This window comes from Protomyctophum bolini (genome assembly GCF_963924005.1).
Source record: "Protomyctophum bolini genome assembly, chromosome: 7".
Taxonomy (NCBI): domain Eukaryota; kingdom Metazoa; phylum Chordata; class Actinopteri; order Myctophiformes; family Myctophidae; genus Protomyctophum; species Protomyctophum bolini.
The window spans coordinates 40,600,710-40,616,839 of record NC_137868.1 but is presented as its reverse complement, the minus strand read 5'-3'; the positions used below and the strand labels follow the sequence as shown (position 1 = coordinate 40,616,839).

Genomic DNA, 16,130 nt, shown 5'->3' with positions numbered 1-16,130 from the left:
AGCATACCGAGAGAAAGTGTGAGGCAGAGAGTGAGACCGAGAGAGAAACACTGTCATCTCACAGGCACAATTATTTTATGGAATGCACTCACTTGTGTCAAACGTACATAATTTTTAATGTGAGCGTCGACGACGTTGCAGAAGAACAAAACCCTGCACAGCATTCAGCAACTCAGAGATGCAGTCATTTACAGAGTCGATAACATAACGGTATAATGTTATTCATTCGTGAATTCACCCACTATGGTAGATTTATTTCCTCTCTCACACATTAACTGATCGTCTGCTGGCATCTCCCAATCTGATCTCCCAACCTAGTCTGTAATATAGTCATGTGTCGGGACAAGTCAGTTTGTTGTGTCGGGGACTTTAGGGCTGACAGTAGTAACGCTGAGAGAAAGAGAATGCATCTTAAGCACTAATTTATAGTTGTATTGAGTGATTTGTCCCTCTCTGCTTAAAAGTAAAAAATAAAAAAAACAGCCTTTTAGTTCTGCTCGCACAGTAATAAAGATTCAGCGAGATGATATCTTTGTTAATCCCCAAGAGGAAAAAGCGTAGCAGCAGTGAGGAATGAGACATGAATAAGAAAACTGTAGATCACACATCAAAATACGGCGGAATGGAAAATGAGATGAAAGTAACTATGCAAAACAGTACACAAGTTAAAAAGTAAAAAATAAATTGAATCATGCATTGGACGTGGTTTATTCACATTGCTTTTCATGAAGTTAGATGGGTTGTTGTTGTACAACAATGAGTTTGAAAACAATTTGGAAGGAATAGATTCCTGCAATTTACAAAGTATAGTCTATAAATTAACATGTCCCAATGGTGGACACAAACACATTCACCATTACAGCATGTGAAGCAAGTCTTCCATAGTCAAAAGCTTTCCACTTTAATTAAAACAGAGAGAAAGGAGAGACATTTAAGACAATGATGATGATTTGTTTTAGACATGCTAAAAGAAAGGTATGCCCTATAGGCAGAGGCCTACATGCTTTTCACAGAAAACAACACGTCATGGATAAAAAATACCATTCTATTGTGGTGCTTGTTCTTACACAGGTTCTCATGCCCACACGGAGTGCACCTGTCTGTGCACCAACTCCCCCACTAGCCTATTAGTAATACATTTCTAGCACATAAAGCATCAGCCAGGTGACCAAAGGTGGAATTAGTCTGTTAGTCGACAAGCATTCTCAAACAAAACACCGTCGTGAAGTTGAGTGACCAGAATGAACAGAACTTGAACTGTTAAACGTATCGCTACTAAGATATTCTCTGCACCGTACAATGTCATATCATATTATTTGGGAAGGAACCAATGTCCGCATAACGGTAGACGATTATTTCAGGCTGTATAAAGGAAATATTTTGTACATTCAGCAGGCAGGTTGCTCATAAACATTCATTATCCAGTCAGACACAGAGCACTATTTTCAATCGTTTGTTGACAAAACGCAATGGATTCAGAATGTCTTTGTGTAATGTGTATACTGTGAAATTGGATAATTCCTTGGGAGTCATTTTAACTAGCAAAATCGCATCATAACCTTGGGGGTGTTTTTAACTTGCAATTTGGCTACACATTCCGCAGCTCAGTCGATAATGCTTTTCTGTACTTTTCAGTGGCACCATTACGAATGCTTCTTGTACCTGTACCAAATTATCGCCTGTTGTTTGTGATCAATGGCTAGACGTAATTGGATTTGGAATTTAGCATTTATAATTGTAGCAGGGGAAATAACATAATAATGGAGGAGACAGTTTTAAAAAATAACTTTTAAGTTTTATTATCGCTCCTTTTTCTTGTCAACAGAGACAATTGATTCAAATCTTTGTTCTTTTCAGTTCAAAAGAAGTATTGGCTTCAGGGTGCGGATTACATTTTAGTAAAAATGATCCAACTAGAAAACAAAAGGTTTACCCCTAACTCAATCCCTAACCAAGAAGAAACAAAAATACAATATAGCTGCAAGCAGCGATAAGGCGGGACCAATAAAGAAGACAATACGCAATGTGTCAATATGCACAAATAAGACTCACAGGCTGAGTTGTCAGTACTCAGATTTGAACACACAACCTTGTGGTCGAAATGTTTTGAGCTTGTAGATCTGCTATTTTTCAATAGCTAAATTATAACATAATGTTTAAAAAAACAAAAGAGGTTCCCGCCCAAAATGGGTTAACCCATTCTGGCCGGGAACCCATTTTGGTGTTAGCACTATGTTATGCTTTAGCTATTGAAAAATAGCAGATCTACAAGCTCATAGCGCGCCACCGAGTGGCACGCTACGAGCTTGTAGGTCTGATATTTTTGAAAAATCGAAGAGTGACTGACATTTTTAGAATCTGATCTCAGGTCAGAATGGGTTCATCAGACCAGTGTGTGTCCAGTGGAAACCTCGTATGAATCTGATCTCAGGTCAGAATGGGTTAAGTACCGCATCTCCAGATATGATCTACTGGACCACGGATGTCAACATGATGTTGAAATGTACCGCTTCTGTATCGTAGTCATAGTTCTCTCTTTTTGTATCTTTTTGTCATCAGTTTCCTCCTTTTTAGAGTGAGAGAAAAACAAGTAGTGTCGAAATATGTTTTTTTTAATCTGTTTTTTATCTGGTACTATAGTAGATTATCATGCTGGGGCCCTTTACTTTATATTTTAATCATTATGATAGACTGCTGGTTATATGATTTAGCTACGTTATTATTTTTGTATAACACATAGGCTATATAATTTAAATTTCCAGATTGAATGCCTCTCACTTGGCCCACGCAGCAAAGGTCATCTGGATCGGGACTCGAACCAGCGACACGCTGTCCGACTGGATTACCAGCCTAGGTGCCCGGCGGACCGCTAGGCTGGCCTGGGCCATTCCAATCATATTCTAATGATTAGAATTCTGACCGTTTGAATCTCTATTCTAACAGTCCAGCTTAATAGAAGTTAAAAGATCTCTGTTATGTTTTCAGAATTATATTTATAACAGAATAATGAATAAACACAAAATTTCAGAGCAGAAACTTGCCCTGCATTTTAATTGGATGTGGCGGGCCCTGGGTATTAGATAGGGGGTCACAGCCACAAAAACAGCTGAGGACCAACGTCTTAAGTCCTTCTAAACGCAGGATGGATCAATGAAGCTGATCACTGGTGGTCAGTAAGACCTGAGTGTTGAGAACGAGTTCTCTCACATCATGAGAGTGCAACGCTTGCCCCGGACGTTAATGCATGTTTAATTGCTGTCGGCACACTTGGCATCGCACCTCAAGTGGCTTTTAGAATTGGTTGACAAGATGTTTAATCGTCCATTTCCCCCATCTGGAGGAGAGGTGACCTTAATTTGCCCACAGTTTATTCTGACTCCACAACGGTTTCACTTGGGGATCCTTTGGATCCACGGTTTTGATTGAACCAATCAGTTTACAAATTTGCACTCACTCTCCTAAGTGCAGCTCAGCCATCAAACGTGTGCGCGTGCATGTGCGCACGTGTGTGTGTGTGTGTGTCTACACCAAATCTCTTTAATAGGCACCCTTCTAGAGTTTGAACCTTTGTAGCAATTAGGGGTGCAACGGTTCAGTTAGACCACGGTTCGGTTCGAACCTCGGTATGGGGGCCACGGTTTCGGTTCGGTTTCGGTACAGTAAAAAAAAATACCCCCTTGTGAAGTGATCCCCAGGAACGCGCCCTACTGTACCCTCTACTGTACTGTACTGTACTAGTGTCACTGTACTGGCACACACGAAATCATCATATATACAGTTAATAATGTGCGTGTGTGTTAGGTTGTGCACAGGTGGTGAAAAACAACCACGCTGTTTTCATGCTCATACCCAGCCAGCCAGCCAGGCAGTGGCTTGCACCACTCAAAAAAGTTTATTTATAGCATTTTCTTTTCTTCTCTTTTTTTAGCATATATTATTTTATTAGGCATTTCTGCCTTTTCATTATTTTAAAGGGGGAAAAAAACCTTATATTGTTATTTTAATGTGCCTCATCATTATTTTTAAGGGGAAATAAATGCACCTATGCGCTCACACGGGGCATTAAGCACATGCAGGAAAGAGGAGAGGAGAGTGTCTCCTGGGAGGGGAGTCATTCACAGTGAATGCGTCGTGTCTCAGAAAAATAGCCTACAAAAGTTTACAATAAGTCTACATGAGGATTTAAGGATATTATGCTTATATTATTAGAAGAAGGGCTTCTATCTACAGTCATGGATTGGACATGGGAGTATTTTGTTGGTACTTTTCTGACGGAATGAATGTCCTGCTGCGGGTTGTTTTTGCTCTCTCTCCCTCTTAATTAGCACTCAAACAGCGAGTGCAGATGCAGAATCAGATCTGAACAAACTTACAACGACCGTGCTTAGAAGCCTGTTGGCGCGAGGTTACTCCGCTGTGTGTGTCTCTGTGTATGACGATCAATAATTATTCCAAGAACGACGTTTAAAGACGAGTGCTGGATTCTCCTCATCATGCCGTCTCTCTCTCTCTGTGTGTGTGTGTGTGTGTGTGTGTGTGTAGGGGGTGGGCCGACAGAGTGCTACACTTCTGTGACCGAAAGAGTGCTAGACTTCTTAGTAGGACGGTGTGTGACCGATAGAGTGCTAGACTTCTAAGTAGGCCAGTGTGTGACCGAGAAATACATTCTTCGCAGCTGTAATAAATTAATTAATGCAAACCGAAATAGCGCGGTTCATTAGAGCGCATTGAACCGTGTATGTGGAACCGAACGGTTCGGTTTTCGGTTGAAAACCGTTGCACCCCTAGTAGCAATGTGTCTCAATCTTATGTCCATTCTAACTTTTATGGATTCAAACACCCCCCCCCCCCCCCCTCTAATAGTGTTAATACTGTCCTCTTGGTTCTTCCTAAAACTCGCCTCATTACCAGTGTAGGGCAGTAACTAGTTACTAGTAATATATTACTGTAATATTATTACTTTACCCAGTAACGACTCAGTAAGGTATTACTCTGCCAAATCAGTAATCTTTTACCATATGACTTTGTAAAAAAGAAAATGCACATATTACTTTAATACTGTTTGGGAGATTGGGATTCTGTAGCCTGGTCACCAAAGCTTTGGAACACTCCTCCCCCCTGCCCGAGGCTCTATGCTAGCAGCAAAGACAGTGTCTTCTTTGAAATCCCTTCTGAAAATCTTTCATGTGTGGAGGCCTTTTCATGATGTTAAATCTTATTTTTATGCCTATTCTTTCTGCCTTCTATTCGTTCTGCTAACTGAGTTACACAATGCATTAACATGCATTCCCAACTTGCATCATTCCCGACTTTGCATCATTCTCTAGTAAGCCGATGCCCGTAATAATGTACTTTTTCTGTTCCAAAAATCACACCTGTGTGAAGTGTCATTATGGTCTTATCATCGTACATCATCATCATGACATAACATGTCGATTTGCTCAGACACATATAATGTAAATTCTCCATTCATTGACAATGGGGATGTATTCTTTGTGTAGGACGAAAATAGCTGATTTGCCTGTCTACATTTGACGTAAATTCTCCATTCATTGTCAATGGCATTTAATGTTTGTGTTCGGACAAAAACAATAGAACATTCCAGGTGACTAAAATATGACTAAAACTAAAAATGTCATTCCAAAGACTATGACTAAAACTGAAATAAAATTTGCTGCCAAAAACGACACTGCCACTAATCCCTGGCTGGCCGAGCTTCGCATAACGTTTGTGCTGCATAGTCAACATAAATGGAACAACTTGTTCCCATGCCTGGTCCCAAGTAGCCCAAAGCCCCAAACGGTGCCGCGCTGCCTGAGTATGCATGTACGCACGCACGCACACACACACACACACACACACACACACACACACACACACACACACACACACACACACACATTTATGAGATAACAAATTTATAATGATGTTGATTTCCCCTGGGAGGGCCAACTTCCTGGATGCGCAGGGCCTGCCCCCTTGAGCATAACGCCGGGCCTGATTATGTGTGTGAGATCAACAACAAAGTCACACATGACAAAGTTGACACTCTATCTAGTCTAAAACCTAATTTACGGATGAGGGTCGGCAGGGATGTGCAGAGACTGTTACAAGAAGCAGGGACTGAAATTCCGGAACTTTTGGAGGAAAATAGCCAATCTACAAGCTCAGTGCGACGCGTTGTGAGCTTGTATATCTGCTATTGTCCGGGCGCGATCCCACACTCGTGGGAGATGCGGCGATGACATGGATTTCTAAACAAATTCTTTCAACGCGAAATGCTGTGTTCAAGATCAGGAGAGTTCAGAAAAAAGCAATTCTCGGGTATGGGCACGGAAAGGAGAGGAGGGGCATTTGCATTTCTTTCATCATAGTAAATTCTGCATTCATGGTCTGGAGAGGGCAGTTTTACAGATGGGTAAAAGGGCAGGGGCTGAAGCCCCCTTTGATGTCTATTTGTGCACGTGCTTTCAGACAGGGACCACAGCAGAATCAAAAGGGAAAAGGCTACGGCGTGCACGCGGGGACTTTGGGCCGTTTTACGTGGACGCTAGAGGTGGCTACTGGCTAGCATCGAAGCAAAGAAAATGTTATTTGTTTTTAAATGCTCGTTTAACGCCCCTTAATCAAATCTTGTGCGTGGCATCAAAACAGTTAAGCATGTGTGTCCTATTTCACCCATAAAACCCTCTTGGTTTTGAGTATGTCACACTCGTACAGTTTAGCATCATATTAATATTGACTTTTGTCTTCTTTGCAGAGGTCCAGAAGACATCATGTCCAACCGAGGAAATGATCTCCTTCTGAAACTGCTCCACTTCAGGTCTGTCCACAGAAACCAGCTCATGTCAAACACATAGTAATCACAGAGAGAGAGAGCTTTTTTTTTAATCTGTGGGACCCCAGTCTATGCTGTAAAACCCTAAAATCGTTTCATATAGAGCATATAAGTCTGACGTCAATATCGGTAGAGGCCGCAAATCCACGTGTTCATGTACTTTTTATTTGCATTGTAATCCCCACAGGGGGATTTTAGATCGTCTTTAAGGAGTATTATGTAATAAGTAACATATTACAACACTGCTCATTACCAGGGGAGATTGGATTCTGTAGCCTGGTCACCAAAGCTTTGGAACACTCCTCCCCCCTGCCGGAGGCTCTAGGCTAGCAGCAAAGACAGTGTCTTCTTTGAAATCCCTTCTGAAAATCTTTCATGTGTGGAGGCCTTTTCATGGTGTTTATTGTACTTACTGTATTGTACTTACTGTATTTTGCAGCTCATCTCCTTTTATGCCTTTTCTATCTGCCTTCTATTCGTTCTGTTTATATGCAGTATGGTGCTTTTCAATACAAGTTGAGTGTTTACGAAATGAACATGCATTTTGTTGCATTTGAGTGAGTGTATAACTGTAGGGCGGGGGCCACAGGCAGGCAGACGGATGAGGGATCTCCATATGGGCAAAAACAGGGACAGAGGTAGACAGAACCGGTACAATGGGCACTACCGGTATTGTGTAACTACTAACTGGGTTACACAATGCATTAACATCTGCGGGACCCCAGTCTATGCTGTAAAACCCTAAAATCGTTTCATATACATGTAGAGCACCGAAGTCTGACGTCAATATCTGTAGAGGGCGCAAATCCACAGGTTCATGTCTGAACTGTGTTTGAAAAATAAACATCCCTGCCGTTTCACTCATATGGATATGAAGAATCAACTGACTGAGAGAAAACGCTATTGTTACTGCTGCTGAATTAGTAAAATTTTCGCTCGAAACAGACTGTATCATATATGAGTGACTGACTGTCGTAAACGATACAGAGACACCTCCCTGACAATAACCAATTTTGGACCACAATGCTTATATGAAACGATTTTAAGATGACCCCATGTTATTCTCCATAGAGAAATTAATTCCGTGACCCGGGCAGAAATAGGGGATGAGCGAGTGACGTCAGGACTTCGACGCTCTATTTATTATGATTATAAACCTGTTCCATTTGGTTCCTATGGATCATTTACATGGGGGGAAATGATTGGTAGTGGTACACCTGGAAACTCTTCAATGACCCATGGGGGTCCCCAGACCCTATGTTGAGGACCAGTGCACCAGTGATGGGAATAATGGAGGATGATGATGTCATTTACTGTCCAGGTACCCCAAGGTGATGACAGATGATGGAGTCAGAGCAGTCAGACAGTGGCTAGGAGCATCCAGCCCCATAGAAGAAGGTAGGTGCGTGCATGTGTGCGCGTGTGCGTGTGTGTGCGCGTGCGTGCGTTTGCATCGTCTTTGAATTCTGGATCAATCAGTAATTGATCTAAATCTACAAGGTAACTAAAGTTTTCAAATTATTGGAGTGGATTAAAAGTACAATATTTGCCCCTGAGAAGTAGTGGAGTAGATGTATTGAATATTGGAAATACTCAAGTAAAGTACCTCAAAATTGTACAGTAATGTACAACGCAATTATTGTACAGTAAATGTAATTGATTTATTTGATTTTCACAGTTATATACACATATTATTCATAATGGGTAGTTCTTCCCATGGAAAGATGTCAGTTAGTTGTTGTACCGCTGAGGTAAGAGACCCTAGGGGGGCTGATGCGAGAACCTCACTGTTTACATTACATACAATATGAATTTATTAATATTAACAACAAAAAATATGTAATAAAAATAGGTGAACAACAATATATAATGTACATGCATACCGAACAGAGAATGCAAAAACAAAAAGGCAAGGACATGATGCTACTTGTATAGTGAAAATACAGAGCTTTAGAAAATCCATACGTGACATGAAAAGCCCCCAAAATAAATCTATAAAAAAAGGGTGAATATTCCACGTCATCATATTCCGTCTTTTGATGAGTAACATGTGTGCAATGCCAGCTTATTTTATGCCAATGATGAAATGGAAGCTAAAACGTGACAGAGCGACAAAAAAAAAGCCCCTAAAAACAAATGTGTAACGACGAGAAACAAATGAGTAGCATGTGAGGCTTAGATGAAAGGAACCCCTAAGCTCTCATCTGTGAACGAGCAAGAGGAGAAGAGCAGAGGAAGAAACAGTGAGAGTCAATGTGATCATGATCAAAGCCTCTGCTGAGCTGCATTGCAGAGTTTGATAACAGAACTACATCATGATCTAAAAACGAGAAGTAACACCCCATTATACACTGCACAGTATGTGCAGTGTATGTTTTGACAGTTTGACTGCAGAATGAATTAACCGCAATGCCCCGTTGACTGAAAAGGAACGACATCATCGTTCCTTTTCATGAAAATCCGATTCGTCGTGTTGAAGAATTATCCAAAGTGGCGATCAACAACAACGGATATTGGAAGGGAAGCTGTTCTACAATCAATTAACTTGTGAATGGGAGGGAAAGTGTTAACCACATGAACCTTAGCATCGATACAAGTTTGTTTTTAGTTCAATGTTTGCTTTAAACACGCCATTGACAATGAAGGGAACATTTACGTCAGCTTGTCCCTAACACAAACATTAAATGCTATTAACGATAAAGAGAATTTAATGTTTGTTTTGACACCGTTTGTTTTACATCACCATTACAATTTAGGCATTTAACAGACTCTCTCAATCCAGAGTGATTTATATTAGGCAAGAACAAAAAAGCATGGGAATACATCACATATATAAAATGCATTTATCATGAGACATGCGTAAGCTAAGAACGTAACTAGAACATATCTATATAATGACACTATACATATATACTATAGTAACTATACATATGTACGGTACTATGAAGTGCTATGACTACATACAATGCAATTATTGTGCTGTCTACATGACATGCTATAAGTAAAAAAAGTGCTATCTAAGGGGGTAGGGTAAGTGCTACGGGCCATGATGGAGTCTGAAAAGGTGGTTTTCAGACTACGTCGGAAGATTGGGAGTGATGCTGCAGTTCTGATTGCTGAATGTTGAATGCCAGCATCAGAGTTTTGTATTCTGTGCGGACATTACATCACCTAATCATAGCAACATGAGTTAGACTTTGTGTAGATTCTCGTCTTACACAAACATTAAATTACCATTGGCAATGAATGAGGAATGTTACGTCATAGTCTCTGAGCAAATAGCCATAGTGTCTAACGTCATGATGATGATGTACGATGATCAGAGTGCCCCTCACTTGTAGTATGAGTATGATGACTAGGCCTCAAGTGTCCTACCTGACACGAGGATCGCCCACGTTTCTCAATGGGAGAGTTGTGCTTGTTACAATAATAATACTACTCACTCCACTTCCTCTGGGAAGGCCCCTTCAACTCAAAGCCCTAGCCTCGACAACCTTGCAGGCTCATGCAAAGGCTAAAATATGTAGCATACGTAGATAAATAGATAGCATGTTATGTAGACGGATGCCAGATCATTATTGATCTTTTTTATATATATATATATATATATATATATTTTTTTTTTTATTCCACGATTTTGTAACCCATTTTTCACCCCTGTGTCAATTATCTAATGTGATCCTGGGCTCTACACACCCTCCGCCAACCTAGTCCCCATATATGGGGGACAAGGGGAGAGCAACGGACTTGAACTCATACTTCCTTCATGCCTGAGTGTCCCAAGTTGCTCCTTTAGGGGGCAGTTTCCCTGGTTGGACGTAGCGCGTGGAAGGAACACGTTATTCCAACCAGTTCCTTTCCCCTCCATCAGGCGCGCCGGCTGGCCAGGGGGGAGGAAGTTTAGAGAACAGGATTACTGCATATTTTTTGTGAGGGTAGAACAAGTGTTTATAGTTTCAATGTAGGGATAATGGGTTCTTAGGGCAGATTCACACTAGCCGTGCGTAGCCAGCCTTAATAATGCATATTTGTAATGCATATTGCCCCAGGCAGATTACGTCTGGCCCCTCAATTGTGGAAAGGCTGAAGTGGTGACGAGCCAACCAGATTCGTCTGGAACCAGGCTATAACCAACCAGGGCCCAGTATGCAAATATGGTGGCGGGACATTGCAGAAAATAAATCTGACACTGAGAGTGACGAGACTAATATCCACGCAGTGATGTTACTAGTATCGCTAGGCGAGGCTAGAGTCACACTGAGTCTTTTTTTATTCAATACGATGGCCATGGTCCCCGCTGGCCATGAATGATTCACATTGGTCTTGATTCTTCCGACACCCGAGTACACTTCATTCGACTGTATTCAATGCTTTCACAATGCAGCACCTACTCGGCAAAGGGAGCGATGGGCGGGAGGAGTAGGACGAAGGCCCTACGTCCTCCCAGTGGGGGCTCCTCACTGTCGGTATAGGATACAACGGCAGTAACAACAGAAATGTATGTGAGGAGGAACTAATTGGCATAGCAACTAAATTGGGTAGAAGAACGGTGAAGAGGAAATACGGTGATGGCAGTCCGCAGCAAAATAATTTTTTGGGGGGGGTCCTTGACATGAAAAAGTTTGAGCACCGCAACATACTCTACGTTTATCAGAAAACAGTTTTAGAAGACATTTGTAGTATCGCCCTCAGGTCTGAAAAATAGCAGATCTACAAGCTCGTAGCGCGCCACTTGGTGGCGCGCTATGAGCTTGTAGGTCTGCTATTTTTTTTAAATCGAAGAACCACTGACATAGAAACATAGCTTTTTCAGAAAACTGTCAGGATGTAGAAGACATTTTTTTAAATCTGATCTCAGGTCAAAATGGGTTAATGGGATAACAGAAGGAAGCCCCTGTAACCGTAAGCGTGTTTCTCCTCCTATCTCCAGCGTCTGTGTACAGTAACTATGAGGTGGACGACGACTGGTGTGTGTCCGTCCTGCAGTCCTACCAGACAGACCGAGACGTGCACTATCCATGGAGCGTCGGTAAGATTGGAAAATCGTGTCGTGAAATGAAAATTAATGAAAAATTAAGTGTTTGTATCCGGCATTATGACAACCAAATGAATGAGCTTACATTTTAATCACGAGGATTAGTCTCGACGGTTTGGAGAATAGAATTATTTAATTTCTCTCTTTGCATATTCTGTTGATGTCTTCCTCATCATTTCTTCTAAATGACAATATGCCGAGTATAAATCCTTAAGAATCACATCAACATGTTTGTGAAGCATCTCCTGACGTACTAAATATAGAATTATTCTCACTGCGTTTGGTGTGATTTGTCTGTCTCTCTCTCTGTGTCTTTTTGCCAGGTGAGGATATGACATTAGAGGGAAGGCGTCAGTTGGCTCTTTTCTTGGTGAGACATTTTAATGATCCTCTTTTTCCTGCAATTCATCTCATCTCCACATCAACATTCGTCTTCACAGAAAAAGCCCCCTTTTCTTTTTTGTCTTTCCATTTCACTTATTTATTTATTTACTCATTATTACTGTGTATGTGAGAAGACTGCAACGATAATGCTTTTCTTCCCTGCATTTGGTGCATGCAGTATGAAGACGTGCACTATTGCGCTGGTTCTCAAAGGGAAGGTCCAGGGACCCTCTGGGTTCCTTCAGGGCGCCGCCAAATGGGCCATTACAGATCTGTAAGGGTCCACTTGAGAGTGTACGAATGGAACCAGGTTCCATTTGTATACACTCAATCATCGGGATCCTTGAAAGTTTGAGAAGTACTGCACTATTACGTTGACTTACCGTCATTTTGGACATGAAAGGAGATGCACTTTAGATGCAAGGAAAAATGGTTGAGTGTTTATTTTTCTGTTTCTTCATCTGCCCAAAAGCAGGCTTTTTGCATATTCATCGTCCATCTGTTCACCCAATTGATGAAGCTTGCTTTCTCCTGTAACCCCTCCACTTTGTGCCGGTTTTTTTAAACGCGGCTCACCTGCTCCTCCTCCCCCTCCTCTTCCTCCTGTACGCGATGCCTTCTGCCTCTCTGAAATCACAGCTCTTCAGAGATCATTACCGACGAGGAACACTTATTTTCGCGGTCGTCATGGCAACCGGGCTCACCTGTGCTCTCAGGTTGACTGGTGTAATATATTTTTTCGCAGAGCTTGCCTTATTGAAGTCGTTTAACATCAAACAAGAGGAGAGCCATCAATTCTGGCTAAACGCCACGCTTTCCCTCGCCTGGTCGACGCGCGGCGAATTGCACTTTATTCAAATGTAAACAGTAACACTGATGACATGGGAGAGGTTCATATGGCATGGATGGAACCGTAGCTTAATGCAATCAAAGCTCCTCGCGCTTTCTCCCGTATTCCCCTCTCTCTTTCCCCTGTCACAAACTGCACCTCTCTCTGTCTGTATTTTATGGTTACGTCTTGGCCACGCAGTTGTGGGCTTGCAGGGACTGGGAGTAGGTGGAAGTCTGGAAGAGAGGCTCTTTATTAGGTTCACATGATGAATGCTAAACCATTTGGGGGCCCAGATTATACACACACACCGAAGTCCTGATCTGATCAATAATACACAAGGTTTAGCGTATAGGAGAGTGTGCAATACACTAGGTAGGGAACATGTGAGTGGGTGGCTTTTTTTCAGGGGACCCCCGGAAATGCTGTAGCAAGCTTGCGGAGAAAAAGAAAATAGCTGATCTACAAGCTCACAACGCGTCACATCATGAGCTTGTAGATCTGCTATTTCACAACTCTGCTATTTCACAACACTGCTATTTCACAACAGCTGATCTACTCTAATAAAATTATGAAAAAACACAAGTTGAAATATGGAGATAATTACGAGGTCTCTGACGGCGACGATATTTTCTCCCTTTTTTTTTTTTTTTAGGCACGGAAGTACATGAGGAACTTTGACACGACACACTGCACTCCTCTGCCCTTCTCCGAGTTCCACACGCCATGGAGGCTGTGAGGAACGAACGCGAGCAGAGCCAGACATGTTGTTCAGTTGGAGCACGTTCCCGGGGCATGGTGTGACTCCATTACTGTGACGGCGCTTGGCAAACGGTCCGAGGCATGTTGTCGCCGTCGCCATGCCGACCGTTGGCACGGTAGCATCCCACGTCTACTTGCCTCGAAACATTAGAAAATATGTATAGAAACATAGTTTTTTTTTTTCATGAGGTTCATGTACAGTTGTGTTAAAGTATTTTATGCCTCTTTCTATACCAAGACGGACAAAAAAAAAAAGGATGGGGTTTCCAAGTAAATGCACAACCCATCTCTCACTCCTTCCATGAATTTTCTTTTTGGCTGTATTTGTAAAAAACTAAATCTCACACGGGACCGAGGTAGTGTTTGGTTAACCCATTTGAACCCGGGAAAGCATTTTAGATTTTAGCGTTCGCTATTAAAAAAATAGATATACAAGCTCGCAGCACGGTATCCGCTGTGAACTTGTGATTTGCTATTTTTGAAAAGTGTTGTAGAAGAATGTTGAATTTGTTTGAATTACAAAAAAGTTTCAGAATCTGCCTCAGGTCTTAATGGTGCCGGGTCAGGAGAAATCTACACTCATTTATTATTTTACAAATGTAGCCAATTCCTTTTTAAAGAAGCTTACCTCCCCAATTATTTTCTCTCCTGTGGATCTTTATGAACAAGTCTGTATCATACACAATGATGCTCTTCTTAACTGTCATTAAATATGCTGAATAAATTGTTGGGAGGGAAAGGAACTTGACTTGATTGCAGCATTTTTTAGAGATTTCAATTCACTTGTGTTTTGTTAATGAGTAGTGGTTATATCTTTATTAATTCACAGAACCTGTGTCTGTACATGTATCTGTACACACACACACACACACACACACACACGGGACCATGCGGATCCCAAAACAACAAATACCAGGCCTTTGTCATGCAATGCCATCTTGACTGATATTCAGGGAGAATTATAGAACATATCATAAAGCAGTAATGTCCGAGTGTTGATTATTTTATCACGATTTAGGTGGGAAAAGTCATAAAATCTGAAATTACACATTTATTGTTGCATTTTTTAGCTGGCACAATACAATGGATTGTAATTATATGCTGTATTTTATTAACTGTAGTCTACTGCCTATACTGCCACGTAAAGCCAAAGTGCAGTAACTAAGAAAAGTTAATTAACTGATAAAAATGTGTTTAAAGGTGTTGCAACTGGTCAGGCAAATTAGATGATATTACCCTATTATCTGTTCTTGAGGTAATTGTTTATCCCCCAAAGTCACGGAGGCTGATTTGACCTTTGGGATACACAAATGCAATATTGCAATTCTCTGCTGTCGGGAACAAAAACCACCTAACTTGTTTTTCAGGGAATGAAGAACACCTTATTTTAATACAAAGCAATACTGGCTACTGCCTCATCAAAGTTGGTACTGTGACATATTGTCAATTACTTGCATGAGAGGTGGTGGAGTTACTGTAGCTCAGGCGTGCCCACACTTTTTGGACTTGAGAGCTACTTTGACAATGACCAGCTCAACAAGATCTACCCACCAATTGGCATTGCTGAAAATAGTTACAAAATGTACATGAGGGGGCTTCGGAATAATGCCACTGGCGTTACATAAGAAATAGGAAATTGAGGGGGGAAATAGAATTGGTAGTTTCTTTATATAACTTCGAATCGTAATGCTACTGATGTTTGTGCGCAACACTCTTGAAAACAAAGTATTGCATTGTGGGTTTGAGCTGACAGACCCTTTTTGATGTCAATCAACTAACTCACCTTATATAAGAAGTGTCACATGTTAAATTGTATTTTTCATGCATGTCTTGTGATCTAGTGGTAGATCGCGATCTACCTTTTGGGCACCCCTGCTGTAGCTGCTTTAGCAGACACTTTGAGGGTCCAATGGAGTTGAGAGGTTTTGCCCGAAGCGCTTTTCAATACTTTTTCATTGCTTCAATATTGTTTTAGCCAACACACAGACGTAAAGGGTGTTCAACAATAGCATTGATTTATGCAAAAGAAGGGGAAAAAAGGCAAATGGAGTTAGCTGTTTTCCTCCCAACAGCAACGAATTAGTAAGAGACCTTTGGAAAAGTTGCAACCGAGTGATGGATGGCGCCTGGTGGCTGGCTTGATAGAAACTGGGCTATATATAATGGGCAATAGCAAATATATCACAATAGTTTACCAAACACCTCAATATCGATATTGTGGGGATTTTGTTATATTGACTTTCACAAACTATTTAAACAATGAGACTTCCAGTGCCTTGTGA

At 41.3% G+C, this 16,130-nt stretch overlaps 1 protein-coding gene across 1 annotated transcript in view; it reads left to right on the top strand.

The window, feature by feature from the left end:
• The window catches only part of abhd16a (abhydrolase domain containing 16A, phospholipase), a 31,598-nt gene extending 17,007 nt beyond the window's left edge, over positions 1-14,591 (top strand). Inside the window, exons 16-20 of the mRNA XM_080767489.1 lie at positions 6,761-6,823; positions 8,160-8,236; positions 11,769-11,867; positions 12,197-12,243; positions 13,742-14,591. Of these exons, the coding sequence (XP_080623615.1) occupies positions 6,761-6,823; positions 8,160-8,236; positions 11,769-11,867; positions 12,197-12,243; positions 13,742-13,825 (370 nt within the window). The 3' untranslated portion in view covers positions 13,826-14,591. The remainder of the gene's footprint in view (positions 1-6,760; positions 6,824-8,159; positions 8,237-11,768; positions 11,868-12,196; positions 12,244-13,741) is intronic.
• The last annotated feature ends 1,539 nt before the right edge of the window (positions 14,592-16,130 follow it).